This window comes from Herpailurus yagouaroundi, unplaced genomic scaffold (assembly GCF_014898765.1).
Source record: "Herpailurus yagouaroundi ecotype Mexico unplaced genomic scaffold, PumYag 28, whole genome shotgun sequence".
Lineage (NCBI taxonomy): Eukaryota > Metazoa > Chordata > Mammalia > Carnivora > Felidae > Herpailurus > Herpailurus yagouaroundi.
The window spans coordinates 32625491-32644316 of NW_024412376.1; the positions used below are offsets into that span (position 1 = coordinate 32625491).

At 35.7% G+C, this 18826-nt stretch overlaps 1 protein-coding gene across 5 annotated transcripts in view; it reads right to left on the reverse strand.

The window, feature by feature from the left end:
• The window catches only part of GRIA2 (glutamate ionotropic receptor AMPA type subunit 2), a 160988-nt gene that overhangs the window by 48963 nt on the left and 93199 nt on the right, over positions 1-18826 (reverse strand). For all 5 annotated transcript variants that reach the window (XR_005789051.1, XM_040471615.1, XM_040471613.1 and 2 more), the window contains exons 4-6: positions 16176-16372; positions 11799-11852; positions 6321-6482 (exon numbers count right to left, since the gene is read on the reverse strand). Coding sequence is in view for 4 of the 5 variants with exons in the window: in XM_040471615.1 (XP_040327549.1) it covers positions 6321-6482; positions 11799-11852; positions 16176-16372 (413 nt within the window). In the remaining variant the exon portion in view is untranslated. The remainder of the gene's footprint in view (positions 1-6320; positions 6483-11798; positions 11853-16175; positions 16373-18826) is intronic.

The window sequence follows — 18826 nt, forward strand, 5'->3', positions numbered from 1 at the left end:
TGTGTGTGTGTGTGTGTGTGTGTGTGTGTGTGTGTGTGTGTATCACATCTTCTTTATCCATTCATCAGTTGATGGACATTTAGGCTCTTTCCATAATTTGGCTATTGTTGAAAGCACTGCTGTAAACATTAACAGAAGACCATGGGGGAAGAGAAGGGGAAAAAATAGTTTCAAACAGAGAGGGAGGCAAACCAGAAGAGACTCCTAAATACAGAGAACAAGCTGAGGGTCCATGGGAGGACGGTGGAGAGGGGAAAATGGGTGATGGGCATTGAGGAGGCACTAGCTGGGATGAGCACTGGGTGTTGTTATGTAAGTGATGAATCACGGGAATCCACCCCCAAAACCAAGAGCACCGTGTATACGCTGTATGTTAGCTAACTTGACAATAAATTATATTAAAAAATAAATGACTAAAATAAAATAAAAAGACAAAAAAAAATCAATCAATTAAACCTACAATATAAGGAACTAAACATGTCAAACCTCTAGGATGTTGTGTGGCAAAATAATAGTAGGAGTAGGGGACACCGACGTGTTAGCAGTGGCTTTGGTCAGTTAAAATGTTCAAGAAGCAGAATTAATTCTATTAAGTCACCAGGGTACTATATAATGCACGGTGCTAATTACAAAACTGAAAAAGATGATGCTATTTTCAGACAGGCCTAGTAACTCTCTTAGGACAGCAATTAAAAAAGTTTGGGTCTGTGCTTTCAGTCGTTTCCTGAGGAAAATGAGATTCTGGTGGGAAAGTCGTTATTTAAAGTGCCACAAAAATGTCAGTCACGTATTATTGTTGAATTCCTTAACATCAGCAGAACATTACGGACACAAAAATTGAACTAAGGTTCAAATTGTCGATGTGACAAGATAGAATGGGTAGTTGTAATCTGGCAAGTTGTTGAAGACACTGAAAATACTGAAAACCTATCTAAAAATAGAAGTATTTATAAATTATTTTTGAGATAGTGGCAAATCATCTTCATTATCTGCCTCTTCTGGAACGTTTTTTATGGAAAGCCAAATGCTCACTTGAATTGTCCCATTTAAATCGAGAAGCTTCATGTCTGATGACTACAGTCATTCTACATTTCACCAATAAAGTAACACTACTTTTCTGCCAGGGCTGAATAAGGGACATAACAAATGCCAGAGCAGAAATTTTAACCAAATTTCATAACAACGATAACTACTTTTTTTCCTTTCTTAGTGATTTGTTATTTTCAGAATTTATATTTTTCATTTCATTAGTCTTCATTTCAATAAATATCTATGTGTCTACTGTGTGCAAACTAGTGTATGAGATTTGGGGCCAGTAAGATACCAAAGATACAGACTGCCTTTCAGAGTCTTGTTTTTAACCCACAAATATCTCTCAACTGAATTTATATTCCTATATAATAGAAGAATCATCATGAGTCTTGCAATAATCATTTATTTTGCAAATAAGAAGACCTGAAAGAATTGCCAACTGTAACAAGTCCATTGATTTCCCTCCATCTTTATGCTATGACCACATTTCAGAATTCCCTGGATTGTTTGTGATATCTTCCTAAAAGCTTACCGGACCATCACATACACAGGCTACAACCTGTTGTCACCCAGGTAGTGTAGTCAGTAATCTTCTTGTATCAAAACATGATATTCATTCTCCTCTGGTTGTTCCCTATTGCTCTCTGAATAGGATAAAAAATTCCTTCGTAAATCTACAGGGCACACAAAATCTAGATCATACATATTTCTCTTTTATTTTTTAAGTTTATTTATTTATTTTGAGAAAGAGAGAAAGTATGAGTGGGGGAGGGGCAGAGAGAGGGAGAGAAAGAAAGAGAGAGAGAGAGAGAGAGAATTCCAAGAAGGCTCTGCACTGTCAGCACAGACCCTAATACAGGGCTTGAACCCACGAACTGTGAGATCATGACATGAGCTGAAGTAGGACGCTCAACCGACTGAGCCACTCAGGCACCCCTGGCTAACACATATTTCAAAAGAAGTATTTGTCTGAATTCCCTCAAAACACCTCTGTCCAGACTCTGGCCTTATGGAAATATTTACATTTTCTGTGCCCCGGAACCTTACATATCCTATTTCTCTGTGGGGAGCCACTGTCCTTTCTCTCTTAATCCCTACCATCCTTTCAAGTTTTGAATTCACTACTGCTTCCTCAAAAAAGCCTTTTCTCACTTCAGACCATGGAGTAGACCAGCTTATTATGGGTACTACTACAGTATCTTTGATTTCCTCTAAAGCCTTTATTAAATAGCAGCTATGTGCCAGGCCTCATTCTAGGAGCTTGGAATATATCAGTAAACAAACAACAAAGAAATCCCTGCCCCCGTGGCACTTACTTTCAAGTTGGAGTAGACAGACAATGAACAATGTAATGAATATATTAATTATGAAAGCAGTATACTAGAAGGTAATCATGACAAAAACTAGAGCAGGGAAAGCTAGCAATGGACATACCCTGATGGATGAAGAGATTGCAATTTTACTTATTTATTTCTTAAATGTTTATTTATTTATTTTTGAGAGAGAGAGGGAGATGAGTAGGGGAGCGGCAGAGAGAGAGAGAATCCCAAGCAGTTTCCATGCTCAACAGGGAGCCTGATGTGGTGCTCTATCTTATGACTGTGAGATCATGACCTGAGCTGAAATTAAGAGTATGACGCTTAACTGACTGAGCCACCCAGGTGTCCCGAGATTGCAATTTTAAAGAGAAAGCCTGCCACTTCCTTCCTTGAGAAGATAGCATTTGAACAAAGATCTGAAGAGTGACGTAGGCTTAGCCATGCAGATATTTAGGGGAGAACAGTCCAGAAGAGGAAATAGCCAGCACAAAGACCCTAAGAGCCTTCCGTGCTTAAGAAACACCAAAAAGGCTAATGTAGCTGAGGCTGCATGAGCAAGGGGGAGAATGCCAAGAGATGAGTCACTTGTGACTGGGAGACAGAGTATTTAGGGCCTCAAAGAGATAACTTTGGCTTTTACCCCATGTGAAACAGAGGGCTATTGGAGGGCTTAAAGCAGCACAGTGATAATGTTAATTTATGTTTTAAAAGGACCACAAACATGAAAGATAAGGGCAAATGTGGAATCAGGGAAACCAGTCTAGGAGACCATTGCAATAATCCTCGCAGAGAGACGATGGTGATTGATTTAGGGTGGTTACAGAAGAGGGGTTAAGAAGTACAGCAGAGCCTATAGGATTTCCTGAACGATTGGATGTGGACTGCAGGGAAAAGAGAGGAGTCAAGGCCATTTCCAAGTTCTTGGTCAAGTAACAACTGAAAACATGGAGTTGTCATCACATGAGGTAGAAAGATTGTTGAAGGAAGTTTGCAGGTGCTGAAGAGGGAGCAGCAGTGGGAAATCAAAAGTTTAGTTTAGAATATATTGACTTTGGGATGTCATTAAGACAATTTCCATCCTTGCTAAAAGGCAATTGCTAGTTTCTAGTCTGAAGACTATAAATCCCCAAAGACTAGAACTTTGTCATTTCTCTGACACCTAGAACAGTGCCAGTCTGCAGAGTAAAACTCAATAAATAAGTATTGAGTGGATAAACGAATTGATAAATGAATAAATGAATGAATGAGTGTTGCCTGAAATTAGTGAATTGGTGAGCCAGATTTAAAATCTCAGTGCCATGACTCTAGAGTTATTTTTTGTACAGAATATAAGAATGAAGAAATTTAACATTTGTAATTTATATTTCATAGTTATTGACATGTGTTGATATTGAAACATTTATATTTTACTTTTATTCATCAAATAAGAATGATTTTAATTAAGAAACTATGGAAGTTTCATTAACTTTTGGAGAAGACTAAGACTTTAAAACAATGATTTACTTAATACTCTTATAATTTGCAATATTATTTCCAAAGCCTAGCCATAGTGAGAATTTTATGTAATGAATTGCATTTTTGCAGATTTTTATGCCTATAATTTAAATTTTTATTGTAGTAATAATAAAATGTGATTTAAGTGATCAGGCAATGTACCTGGTACAATGACCCAAAGACAACATAAAAATAAATAATCTCATTGGGAAATATTTTTACTCTCCTTCCTTAAACAGATCATATATTGAAAATACGCTACTTGTTTGTATTAGAAAATGCTATATCATGCCCTATATGGCCTTTCTTCCTTTCTTCTGCCCATGGAAGCAGAAAAAATCTTGAAAGCCCTGTTTTCTAATCCCTACCTTTTACGTCTGTTGACAGTTGAAGAGGCTTATCTCTTGACAACTCCCACAGTATGTCCCTCTCCCACCCAATCCAAATATCTTAAATTCCTACAGTGGAAAAACAAACAAACAAAGAAACAAACAAGTACAGTTTCCTGACTCAGTCATGCCCTTGGGTCACTTCTGAGTCTGTGTACAGGCTCCTTCACACAGGCACACCCTTTTCTCCAGGCACATCCCTGCTCAGATGCCCCATTTTCGGAGAGCCCTCCTTCACATCCCTTCCCCCATATTGTCCTAATCATATGCAGGGAGATGGCGTATTTTATATGCATCATCCTTTATCGTATTTGCTTATTGACATGTTAGTCTCCTCCATTAGATTACAGATTATCAAAGAGCTTTTTTTTTTTTTTTCTTTAATTCAGTCCCTGGTGCTTTAGTAAATGAGCAATATGTCTGTGTTGAGATGAACTCCTACCCAAAGCCATTTGGTTGCACAGACTAATTTTTATCAAGCTTCAAAGGCTGTAAAAAATGTGTCTCCTATGGAAGCCTTTGTTTCCAAAGCTGTGCTGTCTTTGTAAATGGTGTTGAATCTTTAACTGGGGTCAAACACTGAATCAGAACCTACATTTTTTTAAACTTATAACCCTATGTATGCTGTTTGCACACCCAAGGGCCATCACGATCTCTCTGAAACTTGGCAGAAGCAGCTGAAAGAAAGGCACTACAGGGGGAACTGCTACAGCAGGAAGGGAGCAAGCTTCCAACAGAGCAAAATCTGGAGCTAGAATCTGGCAAGATTGTTAATAGAATGCATTGCCAAAGATGTCTCATACTCCAAGTTTGCCTTGTATTTTGATGCATGACCCATGAACTTCCATAATGATACAACTTCCTTGGGACAATAATCATCTCATTTTGCTCTCATCCTCCTCACGATAGGCAGCAGTGGAGGAACATGATGACTACCATGTTAGTTCTATTTGGGGATGAATGCCACATGCAATGTTTATCTGACAGATAAAAAGGCACCATCTTGGAATGGGTAGAAACCTGCAATTCCACAGAACAAGGGTCAGCAGTCAGACTTCTACTGAGCACAGGTGTAGATGTACCCTGACATCAACGAAAAGACTAGGTGTCCATTTTCCTTCTCATCAGCCTTGCTACATGACGGCACTCCCACAAGCCCACAATATTGTTATAAGAAGTGTGAATGTGGAGTATGAGTCAAAGTCACTAAACAAGAAGCCTCACAGTTTTGAGAAAAAAAAAACGAACTCTGGGTTATTCTTTAACATTCTATGAAATGCTGTCTGGAATTTAACTTAAAATTAACAGGATCCATTTATATACCCCAAAGTAGAGAACTTCAATCCTTACGTAGGACCAGTCTCACAGCCAGACCCAAATTTAAAGCCAAACATCCATATCTGTTTTTTTTTTTTTCCATTATGTGCAGAAAACAACAAGAAAACCTCTCTCTGATGTATAAACATAACTGTGAGAGTAAATGAAATAATACTGTCCCTGACTGGTTGATACACAATCTGCTTAATAATATACAAACAAGCAAACAAAATCATTATTCCTTTGAAATACTTTGCATTATGTTCTGAAGCTCTTAATTTTCAAAAATCTAGTTGCATAAAGAATGTGATCATCTCATTCCACTTACTCTTTCTTTGATCCACTCTTGTCTCTGCTCTCAATAAGGTGACCAAAAAAGAAAAAACAACAACAACAACAACAAACAAACCTTCCTATCAACAGCAGAGACATTTAATATTTGGAGGTAAATATATGTATGCAGGTGGACACATAATAAAATACACTGAATAAACAAGTAAAGTCTCCATGGGGAGAATAAAAGATGAATCTGGGTAGTGCTCCCAACAGAACAGTGCACTGCATTTAGAATTCAAAGATTCTCTGTTTGGTTGCATGAAGCATTGCATTTTTTATAAGTACTAGAACAAACAGATTTTTATCTTCCTAGAGTGTTGCAGAGAACAGGCTACTTGCTAGCAATTAGATATAGACAGACACAGATACAGATACAGATATATAAATACATAGACACAGAGGTAGATGTACATATTGGGAGGTAGATACATACCTTAATTGTAGTCGTGTGTGCTCCAGGGTATTCTTTTTCTTCCAGCGTTGACCATCTTTCTATAAATTTAGATACCAGGGAATCATCATAGTCCACTATCTGAAATCCAGAGACGTTTGCACCTCCAAACTGAATTTTTAATAGGTCTCCATCAGTAAAGCCCTAGACATAGAACACATGTCAGGCTTTCCATTAGGAATCAAAGAGAACATTTACAAAATAACCTATACATTGAGGTTTTACAGATGTCAAAGAGCACACGAGATCAAAAGCTTATAGGAAATGTTTCATGCATCTATCAGCCAGTACTCGGCACCAATACCTACTATCATCTTGTAATCACAGTAGGTCCTTAATCAATAAATATTTATTGGTTGTACTCACATAAAAGTTCTCCATTTTATTGAGAAATCTTCCATGGATAAGGACGGGTTTTATTTATTGATTCTGCAACAGAGCACTACCACATGGTTATAGATACCTGATAACGTAAAGCTAGTTCTCTGGGAGCTACACCATTGTGAGCAAGTTGTTCTTATTAAAATTGTTCATTCTCTCAGGTGATAAGACACCTTTAAAATAAGAATGGAGGGTACTAAATGACTAGTCATTATTTGAGAACAGTCAAACAATTTCATATTAAGTATGTAACTTAATTTTTTATAAAATGTATTAAATTTTAAAAATCAATCTCTTGCATTATTAGAATGAATTCAGTCATTACTAAAACTATTATTATGTGGTACTTCCATTGATTTCAAATTTTGTGCTGTCATAAATTCTATCTCAATTTGAGAGTATTCTCTCAAAGATGAAATCACAAGATGAAATCACAATTTTAACAAATCACAATTATTAACTTTTTCACCTCATACATTTACTCCTTATTATTGTGCATAAGGATTGAAATTATCCCTGAATTCAAAATATAGGAGAATCTTGTCTTTGTTATTGATATTAAGAAAGTATATTTTATTTTATTTTATTTCTTTTTTTCAACGTTTATTTATTTTTGGGACAGAGAGACAGAGCATGAACAGGGGAAGGGCAGAGAGAGAGGGAGACACAGAATCGGAAACAGGCTCCAGGTTCTGAGCCATCAGCCCAGAGCCTGATGCGGGGCTCGAACTCACAGACCGCGAGATCGTGACCTGGCTGAAGTTGGACGCTTAACCGACTGCGCCACCCAGGCGCCCCAAGAAAGTATATTTTAATATATTTGTGTAAAGAAGGATAATTACTTTGTTATTGGTTCATAATTTTGTTTTTTCTTTTTATCAAAATAATGAATGCAAACAGTGCAAAAAAATATATAACAAAAGTTGCTGATTCTCTGCTCTGCCCAACCCTGTTTCAATTAAGCTGCTTCAAAACAATCAATTTCAATAATTTTTGTTTTTCATATATTTATCTCCATATTTCTGCATGACACATATGTTTTCTTTTTTTTTCTTTAATTATAATTTTTTTTTGTTTGTTTGTTTATGAGAGAGAGATAGAGACAGAGCATGAGGAGGGGCAGGAAGAGAGGGAGACCAAATCTGAAGCAGGCTTCAGGCGCTGAGCTGTCAGCACAGAGCCCGACGCAGGGCTCAAGCCCACAAACCATGAGATTGTGACCTGAGCCAAAGTCGGAGGCTTGACCAACTGAGCCACCCAGGCGTCCCCACATATGCTTTCTTAATTTATCCATTTTAGATATTTTTTTATTGAGTTTTTGCTTATGTCAGATGAGTATGCAATTCATTCACATTTACCTCCTCATCCATTTCACATTCATGCTTTTCATATTTGCAATTCTGTTATTCAGAGCAAAGCCAGATAATGTGCTGAGGCTGCATTTTCCTGCATGAAAGGTATTTCATTCTCACATTAATAATTGCTTCAGTTTTTCACTACTACAGTTTTCACTACTTACTATAGTTTTCTATATACCTATCTTTAGTTTTTTCCAGTTGCTCCATGGGAACTTTTCATGTTTATACGAGTAAATCTTTCCTTTTCTAAACAACATATTCAAACATATCAAGTAATCTGCTTCTCTTTTTTTTTTTCTGAATATTTAATTTACAGGAGAACTTCTTAAACGCTGTGATCTGAACTGGCTCCTCTTTCCGTCTTCTCTGCAACAATACCCTGGAGTGTCCCTTCACCATGTTTCTGACTAGTTCCGAATCTGGCTGCCTTGATTACTATTCTTTCATGTTTTATTCCCTTCTTTCAGACCCCCCGATAGTTTCCTGAGACACACTGGAGGTAAGTTTTTTGAGACACTGAATGTCTCAAAATATCTTTAAATTTTTTTTTTTAACGTTTATTTATTTTTGAGACAGAGAGAGACAGAGCATGAACAGGGGAGGGGCAGAGAGAGAAGGAGACACAGAATCTGAAATGGGCTCCAGGCTCTGAGCTGTCAGCACAGAGCCTGACGCGGGGCTCGAACTCACAGACCGCGAGATGGTGACCTGGCTGAAGTTGGACGCTTAACCGACTGCGCCACCCAGGCGCCCCTCAAAATATCTTTATTTTGCTCTGACACTTGATTAGTATTTTGGCTAAGTACAGAATTTTAAGTTCAAACTTTTATAATCTGAGGACATTGTTCCTCTGACTTCTATTGTTTCTATTGAAAAATACAATGTCATTATTCCTTATTATTTTTGGTAATAAATACAAAATTTTGACCTCCTTTGTACCCCTCTCTGCCTCCACCTCCCACCTGTCCAAAATCTTTAAGATCTATCTTTCCCTGAAATGTCATGATGACATCTTCTTTGAAATATGAAAGGAAGTCTCTTTTCTTTCATTGCTTTCTGTACTCAAGGGGCACATTTGTGTCATCCAGTACTGGGAATGTTTCTGAATGTTCTTTGACAATTTCTTACCCCCGTTTTCACTACTGTGTCTTTCCAGAATGCCTATTATTACCACATTGCAACTTTTAGAGTAAATGTCTAGGTCCCTTTACAGGTTCCCCTGCATTTCATACGGTATTGTCATTTTGTTACATAATCGTAAAGACTTTTCTTAAGCTTATCTTCAAAGTCACATAATTTTACTTGTTACTTTAGGGAAAAAAAAAGTTAGCTTCCCATAGCTCTTTCTTATTCTCTGAGGTTTTTTTTTTTCTTTTTTTCTTTTTCATAATGCACTCTTTCTCTTCTTTTTGGATAAAATGTATTTTATTTCTCTGCAGATATCCATTATAGCTTTAAACATTTGTCTTGTGTTATCTGCTTGCCCTGTTTTTGTTTATTTTACTTTATTTTATTTATTTATTTATTTATTTATTTATTTATTTATTTATTCATTCATTCATTCGTTTATCTGTTTGTTTTATATTATATCCTTCATGGCCCAGACTTTTCACAAATGCCTAATTCCACTCGGCTATTTAAGAGTAAGACACTAAAAAAACTTTATTGGAATTTCCATGTGCATGGGGGAGGCTCCCTGATGAATGTGCTTCACACTGGAAGGCAGATAGTCTGGGAGGGATGGGTTGGTTGCAGCACTTTTTGTCCATATCTATGGATTGAGGAAATTAAAAGTAGATCCCTTTACGCCCACTTCTTGGTCACATTATGCACAAATCATCCTCTTAAGTGCTGTATCAAGAACTTAATCACAACCTGTGTTTGGGAGCTTAATCAAGCATTTACCAATTCCTGAGGAAATTAATCAACAGTGGTATCTAAAGGGCTTTACTATCTTTTGTAACCACCACCTTTAACTCTCAACACACACTGGATAGGAAAAAGGGGACATTTCCAATCAAGATTTTGGAAGACCAAAGCGCTTCCACTCTGAATGGCATTCTTCAATTTGAAATGTCAGTGGAATTTTCAAATGTCTTCTAGTTCTCAGAAACCACAGCTTTTCTCAGATTCTTTGAATTTACTGATTCATTAGGAGTTCCATATGGTGAAGATACCAAGTATTCAGAAAAGGAGGAACACAATTTGAATTCAGATAAAGTATTAGGCACTTTTCTCCCTAGAAGCATGACAGCAGCATGAACTTGTTTTTTGATTTTTTTTTTTTTAAATCTTTTTACTTTGGTCATTCGTACATTTCTTTCCTTTTTCATAGAATCAGATATCAACTCTCAAATTGATGAGCCACCTTCTGTCATTATTTCTCAATGTTCCAATATAATCTTCTCCATCTGGACATTTTTAAAGATCACGGCTTTCAATGTGGCTCTGTGTTGTTCATCAAATGGCACAATTCACACAGGGGACTAACTGTCCAGGCTGTTCCCTGCACAGAATGTAGTTCTGAAAAGAGTGAATACAGAGTTTTATCTATTTTAACCCTCGCTGCTCAGGTGGGAAGTCATTTAGGATCTGTAATAACATATTAATGGGTAAGTTCTGATGAATTTTATTGTAGTTAGCCATTTCATGGGCAAACAGAATTTTTACCTGAACAACCAACTTCTAGCAGTAGCATGTAAGTTTGAGATTTAATATTTTAAATCACTGCGGCCACCTTTTAGTGAAAACAGTATTTATCAGTTGTGAGGTGTTTGTTTGTTTGTTTGTTTTTTTCTCCATGATTACCAACAATAACGTCTTCTGGTACAATAATCTGATATTCCAGAAACCATGAAATAAATCTACACTTATGTAGATATGAAAACCTTCCCAAGCCCTATTATGCTTTTTAGAATAAGTTCTTATTTTTTCCCTCCTTTTCCCACTATTTTTCAGAGGTTGGGGAAGGTGGTATTCTCATCAAGGAAGATCATACCTCTTTAAAGAACATAAACCTTTGCAGTGATAAAGGCATAAGATCATTTTACTGCTGATCTAAAAACTATTTTGAAAAAAAATGTCTAATGATAATTCTAAAGGGCTCTGATTATATTTAAGAGAGAGATACAATTAACCACTTGGATATTCAGTATAATCATAATCTGAGAGAAATCCCAATGAAAAAGTCATCAGCTATAGGAATTCAATTTCATTGTGTTGCTTACATAGTAAGTAGATAATCAGAAATAAATAATATATTAATATTCTTGACATTCCCAGCTTTAATTTTTCACTGAGATATTCTCGCAAATGGGCATTTATTTCCTATATTATATATACTAAAAACTTTAAAGGAATGAACGAAAGGAAAAATGTAAAAACACCATGACAATGAAAACCAAGAGGAAATTTGAATAATTAAGCTTTATGTATTTTTGAAACTTTTCCATAACTAAATATGCTTTTTAAGACAATTTATAAACTTGTCAAATATCGTTCTCTAATTTCTTACATAATTTATAATAGGAGATTGATTAGAAAATGTAAAATAGGAAATAAATCCAAAACATAACAAATTCAGAAAAATATCATTTCTAATTGATTAATAGAATCACAATATGTTTTTAAAAATACCACTGATAAATGCTGATCATTCACAACTATTTTATAATTAATAAACATCTCTATTAAAATAATAAATATCAATTAATTCACCTACCAGATTTGCAATGATATAATGGTAACCTTTAACATGTTTTCCAATGGTAATAACCTAACAAAGATAAAGAAACCATTATTTAATAAGTGCAAATAACATAAATGTAAAATTATTGATGTTATGGCCCAATGAGAAAAACAATAGAATTTTATCTACTATGTTTTTTGATATTCTATGAGGAGTCATATTTGACAAGATATAATTATCACAACAGTGACTATTTCTCTCAGAAAAAGGTAACAATACATTTTAGTGCTTTATCATCACTTCTTTCAAGAAGTCAATAACTAAACAGACATAATTACCTCAGTTTTGTCAATAGTGAAAATTAGATCACAAGATCTTAAGAAATATAAAACTAAAAACATGTATGAATCCATAATAAGCCATAGTTTTCTTCCTACAAAAGCTATTTTTTCATTAAACCCTTAAACAGCTAAAACCAACATCTGAGATTTTATATTCACACTGACACGCAAATTTATAGTAGTACATACATTTAAAAAATATTAATAAGTATATAAAAGAATTCTTACATGAATCTATAAAATAATATTCCCATCTTAAGAATCTTGAAATGCTTATAATTTAGTTCCAATGAACATTATTATTTCCAGCTCGAGGCAGCAAAGTATCAGAGAAGCTAATATTTCTCCACAAATCTAAGTCAAAAATCAATGGTGAGATACACACATCACGGAACAAGTGGTCATTTTGGTAATGCTCACGTCAGTTTGGGATATTACTGAATCAATGTGACTTTTCACTGACCTGTACATCATCAACTAAAGAGAGTTGAATTTGGTAAAATGGTCATGTGGTAGTCCTAGCACTTAGGTATGAAAATGTAATTTTTATTTTTAAGAGAAGTGTCACATCAATGGAAAGCATGAAATACCTGGGCTATAGACAAACATTCAAATCATTAGCGTATTTGCCTAATTAAATTGTTTTGGTGGCTTCCCATTGCTTCCAGCGTTAAGAGACAAAATCCTTAATTTATGCTGAGAAGTCCAATGATCTTGCAAGCTTCTCCAGGCTTTTACCACTCTTTACACTGGAGCCTCATCGGCCCTGTTTTTCAGTAATTTTGTGCACAAAAGGGCTTCTTTCCATTACCTCAGGGCTTTATATATTCTGTTTCCTCTGCTAGGAAAGCTCTTTCCACTATCATATCATTTGTCTTATTAATGCTACAAGCACAAGGAATCTCAACCCAATGTTACCTCCTGGGAGAAGACTTCTCTGACCTTCTCTTATCCTGGACAAAGTCAGGTACTCCAAAGCAATGCATTTAGTTAAAGAACAAGGGCAAAATCCTAGGAAGGATTCCACCAAATATCCCTTTGAGGTTAAGTGATAGCTAGTTGGAAGAGAGTTAGGGCTTGTATTATTTTTAACCCATTTTTAGGTAAACTAAATCACCTTTTTTCAAGAAAACGAACCCTCTGTATTGAAGGAACAGATGTCCTTCTGGATGAAAAATATATTAATTAGCATCACTTGAATTGAGTTGATTGTGTCCCTCACATACCCTACTGACATCTGTTGATTCTGCTTACTGTTCATTCTACTTTCTGACTCATGCATGTCTTTCTTCTAGGAACAACAACAACAGAACATTCTATAAACGGTGCTATCAGTAGCCCTTACTTGAGTTAAGTGTTCCCTGGGAGAAAGCGGGGAGATACGACAATTCACTAACTCTACCCGTAAATAGGAATTAGTGCTGGTCATACTAACTCACATTTTTGCTTTACAATAATCATTAGCATTGCACTAACAATAGCAAATTTATACTGATTTCTCAATGTTTCTAACGGATCAGTTCTTTCCCATCTAACCACAACTAGAAATAAATAACTCTGAGGTTTTATTGAATGATAAAACACGCATAATCAACAAAGTGATTCTTTCTAACTTTAAGCTATTATGAAATAAAGTTTCAGCAATTCTGTTCTCCTATAAGTATTAATAGAGTGAATAAGTAAACAGTGTTTCCTTTTCTTGAAATGGACTTCAACCTCACTTTTTGCTTGGTAAACTGTTTTCCCCAAAGGCCTTCCATGATCTCCTAATCTAAATTTTTTCTGTCGTTTTTTTCATAACATCCTGTTCTCATTTGTCAGATATACCATTATTATACTTATGCATTAATTTCTGTAAATATATCATAAATATTCACCTTAACAGGGTTTTGACTGTTTTGCTTAACATTACTTTCTTGGATCTACACAGTGCCTGTCTGGCAAACATTAGAAAGTCAAAGAAATGTATTGAATGAGTAAATGAAGGAACCCAAGCCAGACACATGCTGCCAGTATGTGCATGAACCCTTCATTGATCCTCCTACCACTGTTAAGATAGTTTTTCTCTTCTAGGCTCTTCGACCACATTGTTGTATAAATTGTAATACTCTAATATGACAAGTAAAATTGGTCTTCATCTCTAAGCAATAAGTTCATGGGGTACAAATACCACTCTTTCTTTTTTTTTTAAGTTCGAGAGAGAAAGAGAGAGAGAGAAAGGGAGAGAGAGTGGTGGGGGAGGGACAGAGAGGGAGAGAGAGAGAATCCCATGCAGGCTCCACACTGCCAGCACAGAGCCTTATGTGGGACTTGATCCCACGGACTATGAGATCATGTTCTGAGCTGCAGTCGAATGCTTATTAGCCTACTGAGCCACCCAGGTGCCCCAAGTTACCACTCTTTCTTCCTTCTTTGCGTCTCTCATTCTAGACACAGAGGATGTCTGAAATAAATGTTTGCTGAATGATGCAATCAACCACTGTACACACTCATTTAATACATTCAAAAGTGTCTTATGAAAACACAAATAACATGCATGTGCAAAATCTCTGTACATTTTGAATGGATGTCCATATAGACATGTATTTAATCATCGTATATTTGTTTCAAAACATTACATTCTATGTATTCCCAATTTCTCTTATAGTTTCTCTCTTCTAGTTTTAGAAATAATTATTTTCAAAACAGCTTTCACCAACATTTAATATGATGAGTCATGAATACATAAATTCTTTAAACAAAAGACTAATGACTATTATTAAAATTCAGTTTTAATGAGAATCTCCTATGAAATTCAAATGAGTTGTTGAAGTTCACATTTGAACAAGAGGCCTTCGGGTTAAAAACAACCCAAACTTCATCTCCTGAGACAGGAACCAAGACTTTTCTACTGAAATGTTCACCTCTCTGGCATATAACATTTAGCCCTTTCTCATAACAAGTTAGTTTTATCCAGTTATTTAATATTTTATGTGAGATCCATTTTGTATGTCTTAGGGCCTGTGTTATTACATATCAATTAAGGCTTCATCAACATTTATGTTTTCAAAATGCTTTGTGTTATACAAATTAGTGAATCTAATTGTCTCCTCAAAGGCTGAAAGGGCCAAGAAATGCATGCTTAACTGCATGTTTTTCTTCCAATCCTATATTATCCCTAGAAGCTACTACACACACACACACACACACACACACACACACACACACACACCTACAAGTTAGGAAAACCAGATATCCAGTGAAGCAAACCTTAACTTAGTAAATTATGATGCTGCTTCCGCTGCTTCAGCAACATCCCTGGTCACTTACCTTATCTATGTGATACAGTGGATTTTATTTTTATCAGTAAGATATCACTGTATGGCTGTCCTATCCCCCCCCAAAATCTTAAATGGAATCAAGGTGGTGTGGTAATAAGCACAGATAAAACATCCTTATGTACGGTAAACTTCTCAAACAGCAAACACAGACTGAATACGACTCTCCTACATATTTTAATTTCATAGGTTAATAGCTTTATGGTGATATAAAATCTACCTACTAGGAGGAAAAAAATGATTCCTGGAAAAACATATACACACTTTTTCTGAAGACAAGCACCCATCCAGACAACAATATAGACTTAATGTTCCATACTGCACTCTAATGATTGAAGTACTCCATGTTTTGCCAAAGAATTCATGAACTACTCACTTTTCCCTTTGAACCCAGCCTCAATTTCACTTAATGTGGCTATTTCTTTATGCCTAAAAAGTTCAACAAGTTAAATTTTAATTTTCCAACTAAAAATATCAAAGTTTAAGGTAATGCTTATCATATAAAGCATAAGAGTCAGGAATTACATATTGAATATATTTAATGATTAGTATGATGTGTCAGCATTATTGAAGACCATCTGCTATTGCTAACTGATGCCGGAGATAATTTAATTGATGATCCCTGCTGCATCCTACATAAACCATAAAGTAAAAACTGCTGTTCAAGCACCTCACACAAATACTCATTGCAAATGCTGACATTGCACGCACATTCTATATTTGGTGCCATTAGAAAACAGAGCATAGCCAACCTGGTCTACAATGTCGTTTACTTTATCCCGTTCACAGTCCAGGATGACACGCCGTTCCTTTTTTAACTCCAGATCTTGAAAAAGTGATCGGTACGTCTCATCTTTCTTGTCATTGTTAATATTTCCCACATTGATAGCAGTCACCTGCCATTTCTTCTCAGCAGCAGAGTCCAGCACTGCCTGCAGCGTTGATAAGCCTAGGAAGGCAAAGAAAAATGATGACCAATAAAGATACTTAAATAACTCAGAATTATGTTGTGAAATCGACGGCGGATATATTTTTAAGGCTGCTATTTTCGTCAACCGAAGGGATGTTGACTCCTCTAAAAAGCTACAGCTACGATCTTTATCAACATTGACTTATTTCCACTTCACATCAGAAACTCTTTTATCTACATGCTATTGTTCTGATGGAAAGAGTTTGGAGGGATAAACAGTCTCCCCTTCTTTCAGCTCTCTCAGCTGTCTTCTTTTCTGGTGTTACTAAAGAGTAATGTCTGTGATACCTTTGGTTAAAGTGAAATACAAAGACAGAGCACACATTTCTTTCTCTTACAGAATGGAAAAGACTGTTCCGTTACGTGTGATGTTCTATCATTTCCAATTAACATCCTTGAGGAGGTCGTAACACTTTCAGGGAGACAAATCTGCATGAGTCTCTGTGAGCACAGGAGCAAATAATCTCGAGGAGGCTGTAATGTCTCCCAATCAGCAGTTTCTTCTCCTCAGCCTCTGTTATATCGTTTTGTTTTGTTTTGTTTTGTTGTTGTTATTGTTATTGGGACTGATCCCATAGGGATTAAAATGTTCACCTATCAACCAGATGGTAGCAGTTGGTTTTCTAACACAGACTTGTTACATTTACTTAATTTCCCAAACTATGAGACCAGTTTCATATTTAGTAGTAATTTTGCTTATTGCATCATACGACTGAGAAAATGTTATTTTTATTTTTAATTGTTTGTACATTACCTCAATTTGTGAATTTATTGCCTAAAGTTAAATCTGCAGCTTAGCACTTGGAAAAGCAGTACATAAACTTGTCTTCCACATCACTCCAGCTCTTCACGGCCAACCTAAATGCATCATTTCTATTAATAGTTTAATGAACAACACAGAATCTGGACTCCAAAAAGAATTCAGGGCTTATCACATCATCTTCCCGATTCCAGAAAGAACTGCATGTTTCTCAGAAGAATGCTGATTCCTTTTTACCCATAAAATGTGAGACTTACCTAATGTGCTCTATAAATTTTATTCATGTACTAAACTTTAATTAAATCCATTTACTATGGCAAAAATAAATGTATTCTAAATGTTAAAACCTATAGGGGCACCTGGGTGGGTCAGATGGTTAAGCGTCTGACTACTTCAGCTGAGGTTATGATCTCATGATATGTGAGTTCCAGCCCCACATCGGGCTTGCTGCTGTCAGTGTGGAGCCCACTTCAGATCCTCTCTCTCTCTCTCCCTCACTCTCTCTCTCTGCCCCTCCCCCACTCATGTGCTCACTCTCTCCTTCACTTTCTCTCTCTGTTTCTCAAAAATAAATAAATAAAAATGTTTTTATAAAAATAAAAAATAAATTTAAAAAAACATATTAAATGTTAAAACTATAGTACCTGGAAAACATCATTAAAACTCTCACTGCCTAAACACCAGCCAAGCATACCTAAGATTAGCCTAGAACACCTTGTGATACAAAATGCAAGGAAGCCCTCCCAAACTACCAGCATTGTGTCAAAGGACTCAGGAGCCAATGTAATAAAGATCACTTTAAGTAAAGATGAGGCAATTGGGTATCAATAAGAATAATAACTGCAAAAGACTTTTAAATACATAAAATATCTTAAATCCATGAATTCTTAATGATATGCAAACATCTAAACTACCAAAACTGAAACATGAAGAAATAGAAAACTTGAACAGACTGATGACCAGCAAAGAAATTGAGTCAGTGACATTTAAATATATATATAAATATCTGGTTGTCTTTGAGGGATACTAGGAGCTGACTTACTATTCTGAAATTGGTAAATAAAGGAAGAGAAACATGCATTTTTTTTTTTTTGCTCTTCCTATATGAACTATACTCAGGATAATAATTAATTAAGACAGGTTTTCCTTTTTGGAAAGCCTCCAGCTAATAAATGATGAAGGTATATATAGATTTAGAATTATGACCATGTTGTACACGTAGTGAATCAATGAATCAAGGTTACGATCATTAACTGTTGCTAACAACACACAAAAAGAGATGAACAGAAGTTACATGTCTCTAACTAGGAATATTCAAACCATCTGTGGAGTATTCCTGCCAAAAAAGTGAACGTGAGTCTTATCAAGCTTCTAGATCTACCCAGCAATCCATAAGGAATATACAGCAGAGTAATACACTAAATATCATAATGTCGGCAACCATCAAATTGAAACTCTACATTATGTTACAAATCACTTAAGAGATATATTAAACAATTGGGGGATATGGACCTCATTTTTATCTTCATTCAAATAACCTATGGGAAAAATAGATGATGATATTAATGAATTACTGTTAATCTGCCTGCAAAATACAAACTGAAATATGTACAGATGAAATGACATGATGTCCGGTATTGGTTCCAAAATAATTGTGAAGGGCAAAAGGATAT